Genomic DNA, 23,115 nt, shown 5'->3' with positions numbered 1-23,115 from the left:
ATTGAAGAGACATGTTTTACATATAATATCAGTGCCCCCAAGTGGACAAGCAGGAAAACTGCAAAATGAATCCCGATTAATATATAAGTCGATATTGATATAAGATTTGCTTTGTTATTTTTCTAATGTTTCAGCTATACTCCAAAAGATTTCTAATAATTATTCTAAGGATAATGTGCATTAGTTTAATCATAATTTATATATCATACAGTTTAATAATCTGCAAACAATTGTAATGTGAGTATACTTATTTCAAGTGTAGCAAAGTAATTTGAATTCATATTTTTGTTTCAGTGTTAAAGCAATACATTTCATAGCAGAAATTAATATCCTGTATAACATTTTTAAAGAATACACATTTCCTTACTAGAATATTTATATACTATTTTTCAGGCCAGTTGTATAATTCTATTCTGTTATGAGCTCATAACTATTATGAGAAAACAGATTTAGAAGGAAAACCTTAATGAGTGTAGAGTGCAGTGTGAGTCTCACGCCAGGTCACTCAAAAAAATCCCACTTTTGTCATTTTGATGACCATTTTAAATGCAACAAACTGTCAGCAGAGTTTTTACATGTTGATCCAACCTGCCAATACCCATCTTTGTTTAATCATAAAATTACTTAGTGTAACTGTTCCAAGCTCTTCTGGAAAATAATCCTCTTCCAGTTTTTCTGTACAATGTTTGCTGGAGATATAGCAAAGGTGAACAAACCCTGGCTTTTATCACAGTAAGAGAAGAACCATGTTAATCTATGGTGGCAAAAAATCAGGAATGTGGTAGCACATTTTCCAATTAACAAAATTATTAAAAGACGTAAGCTTTTGTGGGCTGCAGTTACCAAACTCTTGATTTTTATCTGGGTTCAGGAATGTCTTATATCAGTAGAAGAAGACACTCAGGCATTCAGGCTGGAAAAAATTACATGTCCTTGTTTTAAAGTAGGCAGCAGCAACACAGATAGAACCTTATACCCCTTCCAGATTAATTCATGGCAGAGCATTTCACAGAAGAGGGCACAGAATAAAGATGCTATTGGATTAAGGAAAGACCTGGATAATTTAGCAGCAGCTGGCATAACTGTTGGATATAATGCTCAACTGCTTTTAAAACCAATGATGCAAATTGCTCTGTAGAAAGAAATGGAGGGGCGTTTAGCAATTAAGGGTGTTAAATCTTCACTAGTCATAGAAGCTTACTTCATAAGACAGTTATTCCATTGAAGAACAGTTCTTATCTATAAAATAATTTGGAAATCAGATTAACAGTAAATTATTCTATGTTGGTTGGCCTTCTTTGCTTTTTAAATTGATATTTTGTGTATTTTAGATTAGCTACTGTGTTCCTTAAAAGATTGATTTAAGGGTACTTATAAAAGAAAAGATAGTATATAAAAATATATACTGAGTCTCAGTGCTGCTGTTTCTCAGCAAGATAAACTGAGCAAAATATTTTATCACACCTGGATTATAATTACTACTTCTTAACCTCACTTGTGTTAAAGATGAAACATCTGATCCTGTACTGTATGGAAAACCTAATTCATGGATGGCAACAAAAATTGCTTCAGATATATTCAAAAGGAAAGAAAAAAAAACTATTGGCTGCTCAATAATGATGGTAAAAGGGTAACAGATAACAAAGAAAAAGCAGTGCTACTGAATTTATATTTTGTCTCTGTTTTCTCCAACAAGAAATTATGTGTTGCAGTCTCAAGAATAGCAGGGTCAGGATTGAAGCTTCAGACTGATAAAAGCATGGCTGGGAAATAACCTATTTACTTTAAACAAGTTTACATCTTCAGGGCCATATGCATTGTATTGAAGGTACAGAAAGAACTTCCTGATAGCTTGGCTGAACCATTTTGCATTACTTTTGAGAACTATTAGACAACTGGCAAAGTGCCCAATGGCTGGAAGAGAACAAATGTCATCTGGATGGCATGCAAGTGGATATACAGCTGGCTTGAAAAATTGTAAAAGTCCTCATCAGTGTGTAGCAATATACCATTTAAGTGCCACAAGGTTCAGTTCTGGATGTTGTACTTAAACATTTTATTATTGAGTTGAGTGAAGAGGTAGAGGCAATGTTTATCATATTTGAAAATGATGCAAAATTGGATGGAATAGCTAATATCTTGGAAGATAGATTAGAAAGCAAAATGATCATGATAAGTTAGCAAAAGGGTCTGAAAATGACAGTATGCAATTTGACAGATTCAGAATTCTTCATTTAAGAAATAATGCATAGATATAAGATGGAAGATACCTGGCTTAGCAAAAGATTTTGGAATAGTAGTTGATCGAAAGTTGAATACAAGTCAGCAGTGTGATGTAGTTGCCAAAAATGCAAATACAGGTTTAGGCTGCCTCAATAGAATCATTTCCAAAGTAATAATTCCACTTGATTCTGCATTGGTCAGACCTAGCCACCAATACCTAGCCTCCAGTTTTGAGTTACCACATTTTGAGAAGATTCTAAAGAGATGTGGGCAATCTTTCTTTGGCTTGGTCTGTTATTTTGCGTTGGATGGAAAAGCGCTATAGCAGGTAACATGATAACATATAAATGGGTGGGAGAAGATTATGGAGAGACCTGTTTTATGCTATGTTCTCAGTGGTAGGGGATCATACCTCTTTAGCAGTTTTCTGTTAGATTTAGTGGCACAATTTAGTATTTGAGGCTCCTTTATTGAATTAGGTACACCATTCATCTAGATCTTTGGTAGAAATATTATCCAAGCCCAGGTCCCTAAATGCAAATCTCTATGCTCTGTTAATAGCAAAGCTATAATCACACAAGGTGTAGATGATGTAATAGCAGATATCATCAGGAAAATATGTACATCAGCATTGTCTTAATGTTAATCTATATCCTGTCATATTGCTGCAATAATGGTTATATAGTTTTCCCACCTTTCCTATGGGAGCTTGCTGTGATTCATTTGGCAGGGTTCATTTTGTCTGTGCCAACAACCTTGTGAGAAAGGGCTGGACTGAGGAAATGGAGGTTGGCCTGAAGTCCAACAACAAGCCTTATGGTCAAATAGGGACATGAACCTGGATCTCCCAAGTTTCAAACCAACCCCTTAATTATTTTACACTGAGATTATCCTCAATAAGTTCATGACATTGTTGTCAATGTAAGTTTCCATTGTGTAAATGGACTACCATGTCAAATATAACCTGTACTTCTGACATGCTTTCAGCACTATTTTAGATAGGTTAAATCAGTATAATGCTTTTTATATTCTAAAACTATTTCTTATTTATAATGGTTTAACAAGCACAATTTTAATAATTTAATACAATTTTTGCATTCAGTGAAATATTGTTGTCTCAAAACTAATGTTTTCTGTTCTCCCAGACATTGCTATGAAGATAATTGCTGTTATGCTGCAAGTACTAGGGACATGTTGCAACTAAATACATTTGTATTTATTGAGACTTTCAACAGAATTCCCATATTTATGATTAAGTGTAAGTTCCCTTTAATCATATATTATGGCATAGTGATAGGGGATCTTTTTGAATGCCTGCCTACTCTTGGTGGAAGGGTAGTCAAGAGAAATAGTATGTCTGGATTTGATGTTACTTATCTCTAGTATTTTTCTACCATGACTCATAAGAACTGTTTTGTAAGAACCAGGTAGTGTCTTTGTGCAAGAGAGCATGTTTGTATCTAGTTCTATGAAAATTAATTGGAAATAGAGACAAAAATGATTATTGATTGATTATGTGCCTTCAAGTCAGTATCAACTTTTAGTGACTATATAGATTGATTTTCTCCATGAGAAAGACATACATTATATGTTATTAATGGGATTTAAAGTTTATTGTCCTGCAAGAAAGAATGTATTGAAATCTAATGAATTAGGTTTCTTCTTATTTATATGACTAAGGGATAAAACGAATTGTTGCACAAGTGAAGGATGAATCCTTTTTAGTTTGCTTATTATCATAGTATGTTATTCTTTGGTGAGACGCTGAAGTGGTATAAGGCGAATAACTGATTTACAATTCCATATCTAGTAACTTGAGCTCTATCTAGATATATATTTGTTTTTAAAAAGAACATTAACATTTTGTTTCTTTTTCACAGACTATAAAGCCAGAACATCTGTGACCTTAGTACTTGGAATATTCATCCTCTGGGATAATTGTTTTGAAGTTGTGCTATAGGATAAATGCCTTGAGAAACACAACATGATGAATGTACAGCACTGAAACCTTGAAATCTTTGTACTGACTGAGGAATTACAATGTTTGCTTTGTGAACAAAGACTATTTTGTAGTGGACAAAACATTTGAAAATGCGGCCATGGACTGGCTCATGGCGATGGATTATGCTCATCCTTTTTGCTTGGGGGACCTTGCTCTTTTACATAGGTGGACACTTAGTACGAGACAGTGAGCATCCAGACCACTCTAGTCGTGAACTGTCAAAAATACTAGCGAAACTTGAACGGTTGAAACAGCAAAATGAAGATTTAAGACGAATGGCAGAGTCTCTCAGGTAGGCTTTTTAAATCTTCCTCAGAATATGAGTATTCTGGAATTTCATTGTCTATAAACAAGAGTAAGGACAAAACTGAATTCATTAGGAAATAATTTTCTGACAGATCCTGCAAGAATGTATTTAGAACTATACACATATTCTGGAATAACTATTTTTTCTGGCATATATTATTTTTTCAAGGATAGAAGCTATGACAACAGTGTGGTTGTCAGATAGTTTAATATGGATTTTTTTTACGACATTTCTGAAAGTTAACAGTGGGGTCTTGGAGCTAACTGAGAATTTAAAAATCCTAGATATTAATTTTAGGCTACAGTACAACTTTGTACTCTCAGTTTTAGGGATGTGCAGCTATGCTGTGCTTACGATTGTGGCCAAAAGTATGGCACCCCTCAACTTTTTCCCAAAGAATCCCTGTTTGTCATGAAATAAGTTGACACACAAGTAAGTGGCATCCATAATTCTTTATTTCTAAGTCCGTAGAGCAGATACTTCTGCATTGATTTTTTTCTTTCCCTTCTTCGTTTGTATTTTAGTTTATATTTTTAATCTTTTTAAAAGTTTCTTCTTTTTTAAGTTTAAATATTGTTTCCTTACAAAAAAATAAAGATACTAAATAAATAACTCAAGGTCTATGTAATGAGCTGCCACCTGTTGATCCCAAATCCAGTAACTTTCCTTGCAACCAATATTGATTCAAAAGAAAGTTCATTTATTGAGAATAAGTGTACAGATCCAAAGCATTGCTAAGACTGATCAAAAGTGCGCCAAAAGCTGTTTTTCTTACTTCCCCCCCCCCCACATCGCCCTTAGTTCTTGGTCCTCTGATTCTCTTGCTGGTATGACCTTGAGCATGCCAGAGCTTGTGATAAGGAGCCATCTGCTTTAAACGGTTTCTCATTCCTACTCCCCCCCTTTTACAATGGCAGAACCGCAGCATGAAAAAAACCATTTTTTAAACTAGCCATCTAATAATCTATTATAAAATCTTGCGAGGATTCTGACAGTCTCCCAGTTTCTAGCCTGGTGCCTTAGCCACTATAACAAACTGGCTCTCCATATATAGTTTTTATCTTCCTGCATTTTATCCTTACTGTACTCGTGGGAACTGGTTATGGCCACAGAGTCCGTGATTGGTCTAAAGTTGCCCGTTAAGTTTCACAGCTGTTCTGTAAATTGTTATAATTAATTTTGGGGTATAATTAATTTTGGGGTATAAATATTTATATATTAATATATTAAATATTTATATCTTCCCTTTACTCACTGAGCTTGAGGCAACACCAACACAAATGAAAAACAGCAGTAATTTATAAAACAACAATAAATAAATACAAGTATCATAGAGTAGAACAAGAAACAAAAAGGTTGTGAACCCTCACATATAAATACAGTCATATTAAGTTTGAAAAGTTTTCATAAAAAAAAAAAGGCTTCGACCTTTCTGCAGGAAGCCAACAGAATGGGTGAAGTGAGATGTCTCAGCAGTTTGGGGAAAGAATTCCAGAACTTGAGAATTGAAATAGGTATCTCTCTGGACCCAGCTTGATTTATTTCTGGGATCATGCTGTAACACAGAAAAAAGCATCTGCTATTGATCTCAATAGATAATAAGGATGACATGGGAGAAAATGCATTGAGTGAGTATGAGATTACATGACCTTTAAGGTAACTTCCAACTCCATGGTTTTATAAAATCCTTAGGTATCCTGAATGTACATAATTAAAAAAAAATGATTGAATTGAAGCCAGAGAAAATCTGAAAGTTGTTTAAATAAAGGAATTAACTTCAGACTGTCTCAATTATAACAGGCTATCTCCAGGACACCAGACTAGTTATATTTCTAAGCATTCTTCAAAGGCAAATTTATATAGGACACATTGCGGTTATCCAGAGAAGATTGCATATATTTCCCTAGCCAACTCCCCAGGAAAGGGCTTAATTGGTTCACTTCTGAAAATTGGACAAAGGCTCTCTTTTTTGCAATGTGAATGTTAGATTTAAAAAATAAGATATGGACTATTTATCTGCAGATTTACTTGATTTTGTGAGAGAATTGAGTGTGTAGGCGTTTGTGGATAGCAGAAAATTGTTTCAGGCTCCACGCATGCTGCGTATGGAGGGTATTTAAAATATGATTCAATATTTAAAATTATCAGGTGGATTACTATTTTTCATTCAAGACATTAAAACTAAACAGTTAAAATATAATTTGAAGAACTATATTAATATTTTCATTTTTTTACATGTTTTTGTTTATTGAGCCTGAGATATAATGCATATCCAATGAGTACAAAGCGGATTCATGATTGAAATGAAATTTGAACTTTGGATATGACAGAGCTATTTCTCATCAGTAGCATTTAGTAGTTAGATGGATTTATCACAGTTAATAAGTTTAAGCCTTACACTGAGGTAGAGTTTGCAACTAGAAATCTAGGCAGTTGCATTTATAAACATTAAACATAATATATTAAATAAATCTGTTTGTATCTTTCCGTGGCATTATTAAATGCCATTTAAAGAAAGCGTTGTTTCTTTTCTTTTGGAAAAAAATCTGATTCTGATACTTTGAGATACTTGGAATATTTGGTGGCTGTGAGCTTCTCTAGGGCCGTACCCCTCTGCAGAGGGGTAGGACCTATTAGATTGGTCCACCCACAGCGACTAATGGACTCTGATAGGTTTCAGAGGGAGTTGAGGATTATAATTGAGGATCTGCTGCATGGTCCTGCTGAGACCCTAGTCGTCGCCTGGAATAGGAGGGTGACTGATGCTTTAGACAGGACTGTGCCCATGCGACCTCTCCTGACTGTGGACCTTGTCGTGCCCCGTGGTATACGGAGGAACTGAGAGGGATGAAATAGATCAAGAGACGTCTATAGCATTGCTGGTGGAAGATGATGAATGAACTTAACCGAACACGGGTAAGAGCTGCTATTAAAGCCTACCTTATGGCAATTTGTGCAGCAAAGTGGAAATACTTCTCTGCACTAATTGCATCTGTAGACAATCATCCAGTGGCCCTCTTTAAGATGACCCAATTCCTTCTGGGGAAGGAGGAATTGGAGGTCTACCTGCAGGTGCACACTAAGGAATTTGCTGATTTTCTGGAAGATAAAATCACTCAGATTCGTCCCCAGTTGGATATCAGCGTGGATGCTGGTCTGGTGGAGATGCCTGGGGTAGGTTCTTGCCCGGTTATCTGGGAATGGTTTGTCCCTGTTGCTCCTGAGGAAGTGGACATGGTCTAGGGAATGTGAGCATGGCCACCTGTATTTTAGATCCGTGTCCCTCCTGTTCGGTTAAAGTCTCCTGGGAGGTGACTAGTAGGTGGATACTGGCAGGGGTTAATGCATCTTTAGAGGAGGGGGTGGTGCCCCAGCCTTTTAAAGAACCATTGGTTCACCCCCTTCTTAAGAAGCCATTGCTAGATTCCCCCGATGGACAATTTTTGTTCTCTCTCCAACCTTCCTTTTATGGGAAGGTTGTTGAGAAGGTTGTTGTGCTGCAGCTCCAGAGGATCCTGGATGAAACAGATTATGTAGACCTCTTTCAGTTGGGATTCAGAGCTGGATATGGGAGGGAAATGGCATTGGTTGCACTTTTTGATGATCTCTAGTGGGAGCAGGATGGGGGAGTGTATCCATCCTTGTTCTGCTTGACCTGTCTGTGGCTTTTGATGCCATCGACCATGGTATCCTTCTGGACCAGCTTTGGGGGTTGGGAGTGGGGGGCACTGTGTTGTTCTGATTCACTTTCTTCCTTTGAGGCCCTTCTCAGTTGGTGTTGATTGGGAGTGAGAGGTCCAGCCCTTGGCCCCTGCTTTGCAGGGTTCTGCAGGGGTTGGTGCTTTCTTCACTCCTGTTTAATATCTACATGAAGCTGCTGGGTGAGATCATCTGTCACCATAAGGTAAGATATCAGTATGCAGATGATATTCAGTTGTACATCTCTGCCCATGGCGAGCTAAGTGATGCTATGACTGCCCTTTCTTGGTGTCTGGAGGCTGTTGAGGTCTGGATGGGGAACACAGGCTGAAACTGAACCCTGGCAAGATGGAGTGGCTTTGGATTCGGGGCTCTTTGGTTTCTGGAGAATTGCCATCTTTGGTCTTGGGTGGGGTTGTACTGCCCAGATGGACCTGGTGCGTAATCTAGGGGTTCTCCTGGACTTACGATTTCTGCTTGAGGAGCAGGTGGCAGTTATGCCCAAAAAATGCGAATTGTGTGCCAGTTACGCCCATTCCTAGACCAACATGCCCTTCTCACAGTCACCCACACCCTAGTCACTTCCCGATTGGACTACTGTAACATGTTGTACATGGGACTGTCCTTGACGAGTATCAGGAAACTTCAGTTGGTTCAAAATGTGGTAGCCTGCACAGTTTTGCACAAGCCTACATTTGCACACATGTCACCTCTTTGTGGGAGCTGCATTGGTTGCTGCTTTGCTTCTGGATCCAATTCAAGGTGCTGGTTATTACCTTTAAAGCCTTACATGGCTTGGGGCCAGGTTATTTGAAGGACTGCCTTTCCCTAATTACATCTACCCTACCCACCAAAGCGGGGAGGCAGAATATGTTGTAGGTCCCTTCAGTGAGGGAGGTACATCTAGTGGGACCAAGAAAAAGGGCCTTCTCCATGGTGGTTTCCTCCTTATGGAATATCATTCCCTCAGAGATAAGACTGGCCCTCGCCCTGATCCTTTTCCAGAAGGCCCTGAAGATGTGGTTTTGTCAGTGGGCCTGAGGACTCCAGGCTGATATGGAGCCAATCAAATGGTTAATTTGAGTGTGTCTGTTGCCACCATGGAGGGTTGGTGGGGGGTTATTGTTTTTTTGTATTATGGGTTTTAATTCTGTAAGCCACCCAGAATCACCATGTGTGAGATGGGCGGCCATATAAATTTGTTTAAAAAATAAATTTAATAATAAATTTATCTTATTTTTTCTCAGTAAAGAGTTATTCATTTAATGGGGATATTTGTTTTCAAACTATAGTTTGAATAATTTTCATGTATTTCTGATTCTGAGTTTTCTACGAGTGAATTGTATATATATGTTAAACTTTCTGGAAGGTTCATAAGAAAATAAATTTGAATTCATCTTTGTGAATACTGTTGTTGCAATTTTGTGGAGTGCCACAAGAATTGGTTCTCTCTCTTTGTTGTTTAATATCTATATGAACCTGGTATGAGAGTTCATCCAGCATTTTGGATACCCAATTTTATATTGCAAGTCTGGGCACAGCTGGAGATGCTGTCAGAGTCCTATACTGATACCTGGAGACTGTTCAGAGTCTGGATGGGAAGAAATATGCTACAGTTGAATGCAAGCAAGATGTAGTTATAGTTTATTCATTGCGATTCTCTGGCAGCCCTGTTATCTGGAGAGGTTATATTGCTCTTAAGGGAGAAGATCTGCAGTTTGGAGGTCTGCTAGTTGAGCAGGTGGAGGTTTTGACCAGGATGGCCTTTGCCCACACCCATCTTTCCTTCCTGGAATGGGAGGACCTGGCTACAGTGATCACATCTTAATGCTCTGCAGTGTTAGATACTGCCTTCAGAGACAGTTTAGAAATTGCATTCAAGTCAAAATGCAATAGCTCACTTGTTGATCGGCACCAGTCACTATGAGCATATTAAACCTAATTTATAGGACCTGCATTGGTTGCTAATATGTTTCCAGGTGCAATTCAAAGTGCTAGTTTTGAGTTGGAAAGCCCTATATGGCTTGACATGTAAGTTCTTACAGGACTGTTTACTCCACCTGGATTCAACCCAATACACCCAAGAGAAGTTCTTTGAGATATTTCATTTATGTGAGGTGAAGAGGGCTGAAGCTAGAAGGTTCTGTTTTTCCATCATGGCACCTACATTATGGAATAACTACAAATTACCCTGGCCCCCTTGCTGATGGCCTTCTAGAAACTTTTCTGGAGAACCTTTGAGGAATGATTGTGATTCTTGCTACTTGGATGTATTATTATTATGGTTGGTCTCACAGTCAGCCAGATGTTTAGACTGGATATGGGATTTTTATCCACCTATGGAGTCCTTCCCAAGGACCTGGGATAGGCAGATGTTGTTTGATGGTTTGATGGTGTTAAAGGTATTGTCGCAGGATATAAGCTGTTCCAAGTCAAGCTGCCTTTTGCAATTGACTGATGGTGATTTTGTCAATGCTGATGGTCTTCAAGTGGTGCTCCAGATGTTTTGGGATTGCACCTAAGGCACCTATAACTGTTGCTGCTGTCTTGGCTTTCTTTTGCCAAAGTCGTTCTACTTCTATTTGCAGGTATTTATATTTTGTGATTTTCTCCAGTTCTTTCTCTTCTATTCTGCTGTCTCCAGGTATTGCAATATCCACTATCCAGACTTTTTTTGTCTTTCTTATTAACAGTTGTTAAGTCTGGGGTATTGTGTGGCAGGTGCTTGTCTGTTTGAATTCTAAAGTTCCAGAGCACTTTAGCTTCCTCATTTTCTATTACTTTGTCTGTTTTGTGGTCCCACCAGTTTTGCTTGCAGGCAAGTGGTATTTCTTGCAGATATTCCAATGAACCTTTGTTGCTACCTTGTCACGCTATTGTTTCTAGTCAGTCTGTGCGATCTTCTTGCAGCAGCTAACTAGATGGTCCACTAGTTTCTTCAGCTTCTTTGCAGAGGCGGCATTTGCTGTCTGTTGCTGCCTTTTCAATTCTGGCTTTGTATGCATTTGTTCTTAAGGCTTAGTCTTGTGCAGCCGGAATCAACCCCTCTGTCTCTTTCTTCAACTTTCCTGCTCTTTGCCATTGCCAGGTCTTCTTGTTGCATGCTTTGCCTGCTAGCTTTTTCATGTACTGGCCATGTAATAATTTGCCTTGCCATGTCTCTTTTCTGTTCTTCATTTGGTCTTTCTTGTAGGCCAGTTTGGTTTCTTTGATAGTCAGTAAGCCTTCAGTGCATCTTCTTCACTGTCCTTCAGATATTCTTCCAATGCCCTTTTTTCTTTTTTCAAGTGTCTGGTGTACTTGTAACACTCCACACCCACCTATGTTCCTTGGTAAGTAGAGTCTGTCAATGTTGCTGCGTGGATGAAGTGCATGATTCATTGTCATTATTTTTCTGGTCTTCCTATCCAGGGCTTTTAGTTCAGCTTGAGTCCAGTCCAATATTCCAGCTGTATATCTAATGACTGGAATTGCCCAGCTGTTAATCACTTTGATGGAATTTCCTCCACTGAGTTTGGACTTTAAGATCTTCTTCACTCTTCTGATGTATTCACTACTAACCTTCTTCTTGACTTCAGTGTGCTTGATGTTGTCAGCCTGAAGGATGCCCAGGTATTTGTAGCAATCTTCTTCATCCAGACTCTTGATGTTATTTCCATAGGGCATCTTGATTCCTTCAGTTTTCACTATTTTTCACCTGTTGATGGTCAGGTTGACACATTCGTCCAGTCCAAACTCCATTGCAATATCTTGGCTGTATATTTGGACAGTGTTGAGCAGTGATTCCATTTCAGATGGTGTTTTCAATATGGCTTCAGATCGTCCATGTAAAGGAGGTGGGATAACCTGGCCGATGTTTTTGATGTTTGATGGCCATGACCTGTCCAGTATTGTTGACAGAGGAATCAATGCAATGAATGACAAACAGTAGTAGTGATAGTGAGTCTCCTTGAAAGATTACTCTCTTGATGTTAATCTCTCCTAGTCTATCACCATTGACCAGCAGTTGTGTTTTCCATTGTGCCACTGATCTTTGCACAAAGTGTCTAATGTTTCTACTGACTCCTGTTATGTCTAGGTACTTGAGTATCCAGTCATGTGGCAGGGAGTCAAATGCCTTCTTGTAATCAATCCAAGCTACATTCAAGTTGGTCTTCCTTCTCTTACAGTTTTCCAAAATCATCTTGTCAATTAGGAGCTGATCTTTTGCCCCTTTGCTGTTTTGGGCAGTTTCCTTTCTGCTCAGATGGAAAGAGCTTGTTTTCAGCTAGTTGCTGTTGGACTTCGTCAGGCACCACACACCAGTTAGCAATTTGAAAGTTGTTGGCAAGCAGGTAATTGGCCCGTAGTTGCCTGGTGCTGCCCCTTTTGCTGTATCTTTCATTATCAGGAAAGTTTTGCCAGATGTTTACCGATCTTCAATTTCATTTCCTTATAGTATGTTGTTAAACTGCTTGGCAGTGAGTGGGTGCAGACCAGTCAGATGTTTCAACTAAAAACCATGCAGTTCATCTGTCCAGTATGGTTGAATCTCTGGCATGGCTCTCATCCTCCTCAGAATAGACAAGCTGCACAACCACGTCAAAGTAGTGCCTAACTGGGGACAAAGTAGTACCTTACTGGGGGAATTATCATCATCATCATCATCATCATCACCATCACCATCATCCATAATTATGTTGTTGTTATTAAATATTGTGTTTTAAACTTTTATTATTCTGTTATTGTAATTTTAGTATGTTGTAATCTGCCATGTGCCATGAAGATTCAGCAGCATAACATTTCTGGTATTGATTAAAATATATATGCATTGTTATATGTAATTCTCCTAGAGTACAAACACTTGTTTGCATGTTTGCCTAAAGGACATATTTTTAAATAATTTTTTTATTATTATTTAATACTGTTTTGTGCAGTTTTTCCACTTATAAAAAAATTAATGAACATATTTTTGTTTGGAGAATTGCATCAAAAATACTGAGAAATGTGATTATTGAAGATTAACTGCACCCTTCTTTCCTGAATTTATTATAATACCTGAAAATTCCATATTAATCTTCTACAAGAGACTTGGGGAGCTTGAGACCCTAGAGCTTGTTGGTTTTATATCCCCCTTACCTTGGGCAATACCAAATCTCGAAGAAGATTCTCATGCTATTTTTTTTTTTTTTAACTGTGCTTAACTTCTCTGTTCTGCCTGCTTGCCTCAGCTGGCTAGGGGCCTGAATGTGAAGTAGATGATGATAAATTGTTACTATTTATCTTCTTCCCAAGCTTACTAAAGATGCTTAGAATGAACTAAAGGAATACGTCATAGATTTTACCCTTTGGCATCCTATTGTGGTTGTTTTAATAGTATTCCCCTTTGACAAAATGAGCCTGCTCCATTCCAACTGGGCTGTTCCAAAGATGCAAGGGATTGGAGGTTGTTAAATTCAATTCCAGAGAGTGATCATCTCCAACACATTGTTAAATTAGTTATAAAAGCCTGTGTTTTTTGGCACATGTTGCAATGCCAAGCCAATGTTTACATGAAAAAGAATCCAAAAATTATATAATTTAAGGATGTATAGAGATCAGTCTTAACTTTTCCTTAATCCAAATGAAGCATTATTACTTTGGGATTTTATTTGTGCTGGGCTGAGTGCTTCAGCTTTGAACGTAGTTTCCGGCTCTTACTTCATAGCATCTAGGAGGTCTTCCTCACTAAATTCCAAATAAGAACATTACAGCCAGATATAGCTCTAAGCTTTAGTTTATGAATGCATTAAAACCAGAGCTGAATGAGTTGAAGGATTTAGGGCTAACGGAGTTGACAACACATAACCATCTACAGAGAGACTTGTCCAAGAGAGAAGTTATTTGCAATATGCATATATATATTTCTCTGGGTAGTGCAAATTTGGAAAGTTGTATCAAAATGTGGATGAGGTAAAATTCTTTTGTATTGAACTAGATTGTTCAGTATGTGGTATTCAACCTGCATACATTTATAAATAGAAGTGGCAGTTATATACTTTCCTCATATTTTATTATGCTTTGCACATCCAGTTTTAAGACAACATGAACAGTTATTTTTCTTCTTTGTCCATTTAGATTTAGGTCAAAGTCTCTAGGTACAATGTTAGACGAAAAATTTATATAGGCTGCAAGATAACATTTGGTGCTTAACAAATTGTTCACTCCTATGACAATGTAATTACCATATTGCAACTTATTATTAGGCTGCACATTTTAAAAATTGATTAGGTAATTTCCTTATTGCGGTCCTAACTCTTACTGCTTTTAACATACAGAAGTATCAATAATATAGTGGTTGTGTTCATTTAATTCTTTCACACTATCTCTTTTACTTTTGCTATAGGATACCAGATGGTTCTATTGAACAGGGCCCTGCTGTAGGAAGGGTACATGCTTTAGAAGAACAGCTAATAAAAGCCAAAGAACAGATGGAAAATTACAAACAACAAACAGGAGATGGTTTGTATAGGAATGCATTTTTTATATTCAGATGGATATTCAGTTTCACAATGTGTGTCCTGTTAGAGAATTAATAACGTTAATTACTCTTCACTTTTCTTTATTTTATTAGTGGGCTTTGGAAAAGACCATGAAATACTGAGAAGAAGGATTGAAAATGGAGTCAAGGAGCTTTGGTTTTTTCTCCAGAGTGAACTGAAGAAACTAAAAAATTTGGAAGGAAGTGAATTGCATAAGCATATTGATGAACTTCTATCTGACTTGGGTGATCATGAAAGGTACTAGTAGCTATTATTAAATATTTGCTGTAGTAAGTTAAATGAGTTGCAAACTTGTTTAAATAGAGTAACACTACAAACCAGTGTTTGCTGAAGTGTGGTCTTAGGACCCCTGGGGGTCCCCTAAGACCCTGTCAGGGGTGTACAAAATCAAAATATGCCAGCCTATGTTAAAAAAATGATACAATATTAAAATCCCATCTAACAATCGTGAGAAGCAATGGCAGCAGTGAATGCATCAATTTTAATTTTTAATATGGTAAATATCAACCAATAAATTATTTATTTACTTTATTATTATTATTATTATTATTATTATTATAAATAAATAAATAATAAATATTATTTATTTATTAAGAGAGACGGTTTGGTCTAGTGGTTAAGACATTAGGCTAGAAACCAGGAAACTGTGAGTTTTAGTCCTGCCTTATGGATGAAAGCCGGCTGGGTGACTGTGGGCCAGTCACGCTCTCTCAGCCCACAATGTCAGGCTTGGGCAACAAGCCAGTTGGTCAATTCCTGTCATAACCAATGGATCAACATTTGGTTGTTCCGAAAAAAAAGCGAGGCCTGCACCTGTGGGGAAAATGCAGGAAGAAAAAAAAATCAATAAATAGAGCCTATACAAACAAAAGCTCTTTTGGGGTCCTCCATAATTTTTAAAAGTGGGAAGCAATCCTAAGAGAAAAAAGTTTAAGGAATACTACTATAAACTATGGTTTTAGATATTACCATTATCTAAATTAATATTGTGTGAAATATCAGTTTCATCAATATATTTAACTATTAGCTGAAACATGAATGTGCCTCCTCTTCTCTGTGGTAGGAAATCTGCTATATTGTACACTTACGTTATTTTCTTGTAAATGTAGAAGGAATGGCTTGCATGTAGAAATTTGGGTAAACCTCTTCTGAACTGGATCTTATGACAATAATAATAGTTTTGCTTCATAACTATTTAATTAAACAAAAAGGAAAAATCTGGTAGAAGTACAAATATATTTTCAGTAATTATGTAACACCAAATTAATTTAGATTTTTACTTTGTCATACTTACCAGTTTTCAGTGGGAAAAGCATCAAGCAAAAATTTTACTGTGCCTTCATATTTTATGGGTAGAAACTACTTTTATTTTGGAGAATATTAAAAGCTCACTTGGAATGAGATAGCAACTTTAAAATATGAGCTACAAAAGAATTATTAGATCCCTCCTTACCAGTCCCTTGTTTTCCCATTACCAAAACACAAATTCTTTCTTAACTCTTTAAATATCAAAAATGTCTTTCTCAGGAGCTTTAGCCCACAAGATGAAGGTTGGAAGGAGATTATTCTTTTTTCACATATAAATCTCCCTGACACTCTGATAATAGGTGCTGCAAATGCCCAAAGAGTTAATGGAAATTCTGTATGTTCACCATTCAATTATATGGATTCTGTGCTTTAACACAGCTTAATTTTAGAACTTTCTGAGCTTGGACAACTTAACTATTGCTACTTCCAGATAAATTTAATACCCTGTGAAACAGTCTGTAGATCTCTCTCTGATTTTAAAACCTTCACACTATAATCAATTTTGCACTGTTTAGAGTCTCGTAGGTATTTTGTTTATATGTTACAAAACAATAAATTATACCCTTTCACCCTTTCAAGTAATTACCCTTTCAAGTAATTAGAAAATATGAAATAAAATATGAAACATCATAGTTTGATTCTTAAATTATTTTATAGGTGAAACTATTGCTACAATGTGAAGCATTGTGATACAACTTCTGTTTTCTATATTATAATGTAACATTTAGAGGAAGAGGATTATGTTGCTTATATTATATATATATATATAATATATATATTATATATATTAATTTTTTTAAAATATTTATATATCTAAACAGGTTTTACAGAGAGATATAAAAAACCCTCAAGATACAAAAAAACCAACCCCTATCCAAAACAAAACAAAAATGTAGGGAAGCATCTATATATGCCACATACCAATCAAATATCAGACAGATTTCTAAATCTACTTGGGGGTGGGAGGTAGGGAGATTCTGTAACATTACAAAATATAATATTTCTGCCAGAGAAAAACATATTGAGTCATTTTTTTGACTAGTAGATAAAATTACCTTTTCAAAAACAGTTAAGTTACACATCTTTTGCATCCCATCCTTAATATCAGGAATATTATTACTTTTTCAGTTTCTCAAAATAATTCTCAACTCCTCAAAAAAATTCTCAACTCCTCAAAAATAATCAGATTCCAAAGTTTAGGGACAAAATTTAGCATAACATTAATGCTAAATTTTCCCCCCCATAAATCTACTTATGTACATTAAAGTATTATTCCAAAAAAAGTCAGTGATTCATAGGATCAGTGACCTATGAATCAGTTATCCCCCCCCCCAATTTTTTACATCACCAGCAGAAAAAATCTGACATCCATCCTTTAAAATACATGGTCTCCAGTAAACTTGAAATAAAGTCTTTTGGTTGTAATCTTAGAGAGAGAGGGCAAAATATAAATGCATTTATAACTGTTGTTCTAAATAGACTTCTTTATAATCCTCTTCTCTTCTCTTCTCTTCTCTTCTCTTCTCTTCTCTTCTCTTCTCTTCTCTTCTCTTCTCTTCTTATCTATTCACTATATTTTTCTTTAGTTCTCTAAAATTTGTATTGTTTTTATCTTATTAAAAATTTCTTTAATAAAAATTATATTTAAAAAAAAGAAAATAAGATGTTTTGGGGAATCAGTTTTAATGTTAAATCCATGAAGCGAATTTAACATTTTTAATGACTTGCAACCATTGATGTTCTTTTATCAGGTGTTCCAATTTTTTCACCCATGACCATAAATGTCTTTAATGTCAACTTTAATTTTTGATACAAATAGAATGTGGGTTTAATTTCAAACATTGATTCCATCAAAAATAACCCCTCAGGTTTCTCAGCTGCAGTTAAAGTATCCGGTCCATATTAAGACATTAAAACATACTTGAGTTGATCATATCTCCACTGTTTGTGATATAGGGAGACAAAATTCCACTTGAAGTTGAGAAAAATCTTTAAAATATTCATGATGAAGTAACTTATTTAAAGTAATGTTCCAGATTCTGCCCACCGCTTCCAATAAAACTTTTTACTCCCTATTCTTGGGGTAGAGGTTTTTTTTCATTTTCATTAATTAATAAACAACTAACATGGATACTAGAGCTATGCCATTCCTGGGCAGGAGCAGAAGGCCTAAGTTATGGAATCAATATACTGAGTTGATAATAACCTTCAAGTTTGGAGATGAATATTGTGTTCACTGAATTGTAAGTGTATGACTTCAGTACATTTTCAAGAAGTTGATGCTATACATACAGATATGGTGCTTTAATTAATGGATATAGTATTTCAGCTTTATTCCACTATACCTTTTTCCCAAAATAATATCATCCGATGAACCCAAAGAACTCAAGGTGTCTGTTTAAATATTGTTTTATAAGGATTATTAATCAGCATCAGGCTCTATGATGCGTTGGCTGAGAAACAAAACATCTTGTCATATTGTGCATTAATGGTTTCGCTAGGTGAGCACAGTGCAGAACAAGTGGATCTTGCATCCATGAGATGACTGCTAAGGAGGAGGATCACTTATAAAATGATAGAAAATGTTGACTTAATTAATTTTCAGAAAAAGGAGAACATGTCAAAATTACTTATATAATCATAGACAATTACTATTTTGTATCTTTTTGTTTTTGATGCCTTTGAGTCAGTGTTGCCTCCTGGCGACTGCCTTGAGTAGTCCCTGCAGTCTTCTTAGCAAGATTTTTTAGAAATGGTTTGTCATTGCCTTCTTCTTAGGGCTGAGAGAGCATGACTAGCCCAAGGTCACCCAGCTGGCTTAAGGCCTAATATGAGACTAGAACTCATGGTCTTCCATTTTCTAGTCAGGTGCTTTAACCACTACACCAAACTGGATACCCTATTTTAATAGTTAGAAAAGAAGCTGTGGCAACAGTTCTATATTTGCAGCCAGAATAGAGTTGCAACTGAGGAGAGAAAAGGAGGAGAAAGGAAAGATTAATAGTGATGGGAAATAGATGTAGAAGTCAGGAGAAAGGCCATTTTAAAACTGTAGCTTGACTTTACTTTTATGAATAGCTGTTATGGTCCACTTAGAACAGCCTAACTGCATAGAAAATAGTCAGATATTTTATGTCGTTTTTTTCTATTTCTAATAAACCATTTCTTCCCATTCTGAAGTAAAATAAGGATATTGACATTTTTGAGTACAAGATTCTGATCTGATTCTTGCATCATAAAAGATATAATCATGAGTAGTTTGGAAAATCTTATATTCATTTTGGGTCACATATTCCTAGGCATTATATTTCTTGTTGTTTCATTTAATTATTTTAATTCACTAATATATGCAATATTTGTTCTGAAATAGCATGATAATGAATAAAATAAATTAAGATATTTACAAGTATACTTTAGAATATAATTTCATCTGTTTGAAAATGTAGAGAGCTTAAGGGAATACACTGTGGAATTAAGGGTTATAATTATGTACAAAATCTGTAGGTTTGCTGTCAGACAATTTATACATGTTTCTTCTCAACTGCAAATTTTAAAAAGATTTCAGTTTAAAATTTAGGCAACGTGAAACTATATACTTTGAAACTTATACGTGCCCCTATTTCTATTAAAGCAGGTATTGCCATAGAGGGTGGTTTGTCTTGGACTATATTCTGTCATAAGAATAACTGCTATAGTACAAAAAAAATTATGCTATAATAATCAGATTTAAGACCATTATGGTATTGAATATGATTTATTTGGTTAATTTAGTCAGTTGTAGGTAGAGGAACTTGTTTGTCTGTGTGTTCAATAATTTTGTATTTCCTTATTTTGACAACTGGAACATTAAATTTGCCTTTTATCTAGATCTGGCTATAAAGTTAATAACGTGAATTATTTATGTTTCTGCTCATTTCTGTAAAGCCAGTATTTAAGGTATTGTTGGTAAAATCGTGTTCGGTAGATATGATTGACTTGAGAGGCAATTAAATACTGAATTGGTAAGAATACCTAATGTTAATGGCTGTATTCTTAGATAGTAAACACAATCAAAAAGCATTTCCTGAAAAGATAACATTACTGATTTTTTAAAATATCTTTAAAACAAGTACAGCTGGAAGTTTGACTCTGATAGAAATGGCTTCAACCAATTACACGCAGATTCAGATCAGAGGCCAGTCTGACTCACTCAATGTAGCATCTCTTTGCTAGGAGATAGTAATCAGTTGTATACCAGGTCACCACATTTGTCCATCTAGTCCAGATTTAGCTGTTCTACAAGTGAATAACCTCCACTTTAGGAAGCCTTATCTGGCTCTTAGGATCCCAGATTAATCCTTTTATTTGAGCCTTGCCCTCATCTCCTATTACTGTAAGTGCAGCTCTGTTTTGGCTTTTCTGTATTTTCCTGAAGTGGAAGTGGCAAAGATCAGAGCAGTGCTGGCAAATTCTGTAGCCAGGCTTATTTCCTCTTAGCTGTTCTGCATCTTTCATGACAAAAGGAGGTACTGGGTATTTGAGATGGAGGAGAACCGCCTCTACAGTATAAGCATTCCAGTTGTGAATGACTAACCATTTCATTCCACAGGGAAAACAGAATTACATTAGGGTTGGAGAATTTGTGGAAGGGGCCTGGATTTTTTTCTCTGCCCGATATTAGCCAACCTGAATTGATGTATGGCTGGATCTGTTTCATAAACTGTACCAGTTCATCACTTTGAGAACAGTAATTTGAGAATAGAGAGAAAAAACGTTCCTAGCACATCATATACTTTAATGGCTTTAATGGCTTGAAAACTACTTGAATGTTTCCTTCCAGTGTGATTTGTTCCTTTCCCTGGATTAGCATTCAAGAAGCTGATGGATGAAAGAGAACAAAGAAGTTCTCATGAGCCTAATGGCAATCCTTTGGTGAAGGTGGCCAGAGCTACTGGTGAAAAGTCATACTTAGGATTGCAGTGGACAGACTTGGATGTAGGTATTACTTTGAATAATCCTAGAATAATTAAAGACTTTAAAATAAATGAGTAGATTACATAAAATTTCAGTTTAGCTATTGTGGCTTAAATAAAAGTTTGTTTAAATAGAACAGTATGAAATGTGAAGATGATGCAGCTGTTTGAGATAATTTTTTTTAACAGTTGATATTATATCAGGATTTATATCCAAGGTTCATATTATCCCCATGTCACTTTACTGATTGCTATTTTAGTTTCTAAGTCCAATTCAAGACAGTCCCGGTAGTGTATAAAGCCTTTCTCAAGCAACTTATAGGACCATCTATTTAACACAGTCTGTCCCATGATCTTGTCATCAAATTTTGCAGACCCTACCAAGGATTTTTTTTAAAAAGCATATGACTTTAATAATCAAAAAGACAGGAAAAGTAGAACTAAAAAGGTTCACCCTCCCCAAAGCAACAGAAAAAAAGGGAAACAACAAAAACATTATATAAGAAAAAAACCATTCAGTCCAGTAAATCTTGACCACATGGAATAATACTGACTAAAATCTTCAATTGTAATTATTTGATCCACAGCCCAAGTAAAACCTTAAGTATGTCTGTATTATTTCTGGAAAATCCTTAATAGGACCATAAGAATGAATAAATGCAGTAAAATATTTTAAACACCAGTATTAGAGTATATCCTTCTGGATTACTTATATTTGTTCTATCACAAATGTTGAGCCTTTTTTAAATAAAAAATATAATCCCAACAGATTTGCACCAATGTATACTTGATCAACCTACCCCCTAGATAGGAGATCCTTTTCTTATTGAAGAATATGAATTACAGGATCTATAAAACAGAAAAGATATAGAAAAATACATTTAAATGGAAAACTAAAAAAATAAACTAAAAGAATAAAAACATCTACTAGGATTTTTTGATGGGGTATCCTGAAATCTCAGTTCAAGAACTGTATCCTGCCCCTGACCCAGAACAGCCTATTCCCCTTTAAAAAATACATTAAAAAGACTACAATTTCTTTAAATCAGGCAATTCTGCAGCAGTAAACTTGTCAGCAGCAGCTGAGTCATAAAACTTTTTCACATCAATATCCAGGGCTAAAAAAAAAAAGTTTTCCTTTTTGTTTAGCTGCCAGATTAGAATAGCTTCCACTTCTAAACTATCTGGAAGAAGGAAAAATGATCTTTTCTTTCCTCTTCCTCTTCCTCTTCCCCTCCCTCCCTCCCTCCCTCCCTCTTTCTTTCTTTCTTTCTTTCTTTCTTTCTTTCTTTCTTTCTTTCTTTCTTTCTTTCTTTCTTTCTTTCTTTCTTTCTTTCTTTCTTTCTTTCTTTCTTTCTTTCTTTCCCTTTTTATTGTATTGTTATAAATCTTGATATATTATGTTATTTTAATACAATGATATTTACATACTATAATTAAATTCTTCATATTCTGTTATTTAGATACCTTAGAGTATTGGAAATGAAGAAAAAATATTCTATCAATATTAATTACAATTTAGGATATCAATGTTTCAAGCATTATAATGTAGTTATTTTCCATTTGAGGATCCCCATTTGTTGTGACAAATATAGACTGTAGCCCCATATACTATATCTGCGGAATTTCAGGAAACTCATATCAATGGGATTATGGAACTGAATAAAAATTGAAACCTGCAATTTACATTTCAAGTTTATACTCCAGCCACAGGGATAAGATCTCATGCAAACTTTTCTATAGTTAAAGCTGCTGTAGGCTAATCCTGCTGATTAGGGTAAGGAATATTTACAACGCAAAAATTATTTCTGTGGTAAAGATTCTGAAGGTAGGTCACTTCTTCTGGAAGATCTTTGTTTTCTTTAAAAACTTTTGGCACATCCATTGCAAGTTGTTTATCACCTTTCAAGCAGAGCAATTCTTGTTTCATGTGAATCACTTAATCAGCTATGCTTTTAAAAAAATTTAAAGTATCAAGTCTCTGGTTCAAATCCCCAAATTTCTGATTCAGTTTAACCACTAAAGTTTTATCTGCATATAATTTCAATTATTCTAAAATTTAGTGTATCATGGGGATGCTTTTATAGTGGTGAGGTTTTCCTT

General features: G+C 35.7%; 1 protein-coding gene across 7 annotated transcripts in view; it reads left to right on the top strand.

The window, feature by feature from the left end:
- FUT8 (fucosyltransferase 8) overlaps positions 1–23,115 on the top strand; it is a 105,934-nt gene that overhangs the window by 31,701 nt on the left and 51,118 nt on the right. For 4 of the 7 annotated variants that reach the window (XM_025165174.2, XM_088145631.1, XM_088145632.1 and 1 more), the window contains 3 exons: positions 4,104–4,517; positions 14,596–14,711; positions 14,824–14,989. In XM_025165174.2, coding sequence (XP_025020942.1) covers positions 4,315–4,517; positions 14,596–14,711; positions 14,824–14,989 — 485 coding nt within the window. In that variant the 5' untranslated portion in view covers positions 4,104–4,314. Of the gene's footprint in view, positions 1–3,368; positions 3,482–4,103; positions 4,518–14,595; positions 14,712–14,823; positions 14,990–23,115 lie in introns of all 7 variants that reach the window. The other 3 variants (XM_025165172.2, XM_025165171.2, XM_025165173.2) reach the window with 1 other exon arrangement.

The sequence above is a fragment of the Python bivittatus genome, unplaced genomic scaffold, assembly GCF_059951505.1.
Source record: "Python bivittatus isolate LINGU-HERP-01145 unplaced genomic scaffold, Pbiv_v1 ctg000480_np1212, whole genome shotgun sequence".
Classification (NCBI taxonomy): domain Eukaryota; kingdom Metazoa; phylum Chordata; class Lepidosauria; order Squamata; family Pythonidae; genus Python; species Python bivittatus.
The sequence above is the reverse complement of the archived record's forward strand: the minus strand, read 5'-3'. Positions and strand labels throughout refer to the sequence as shown.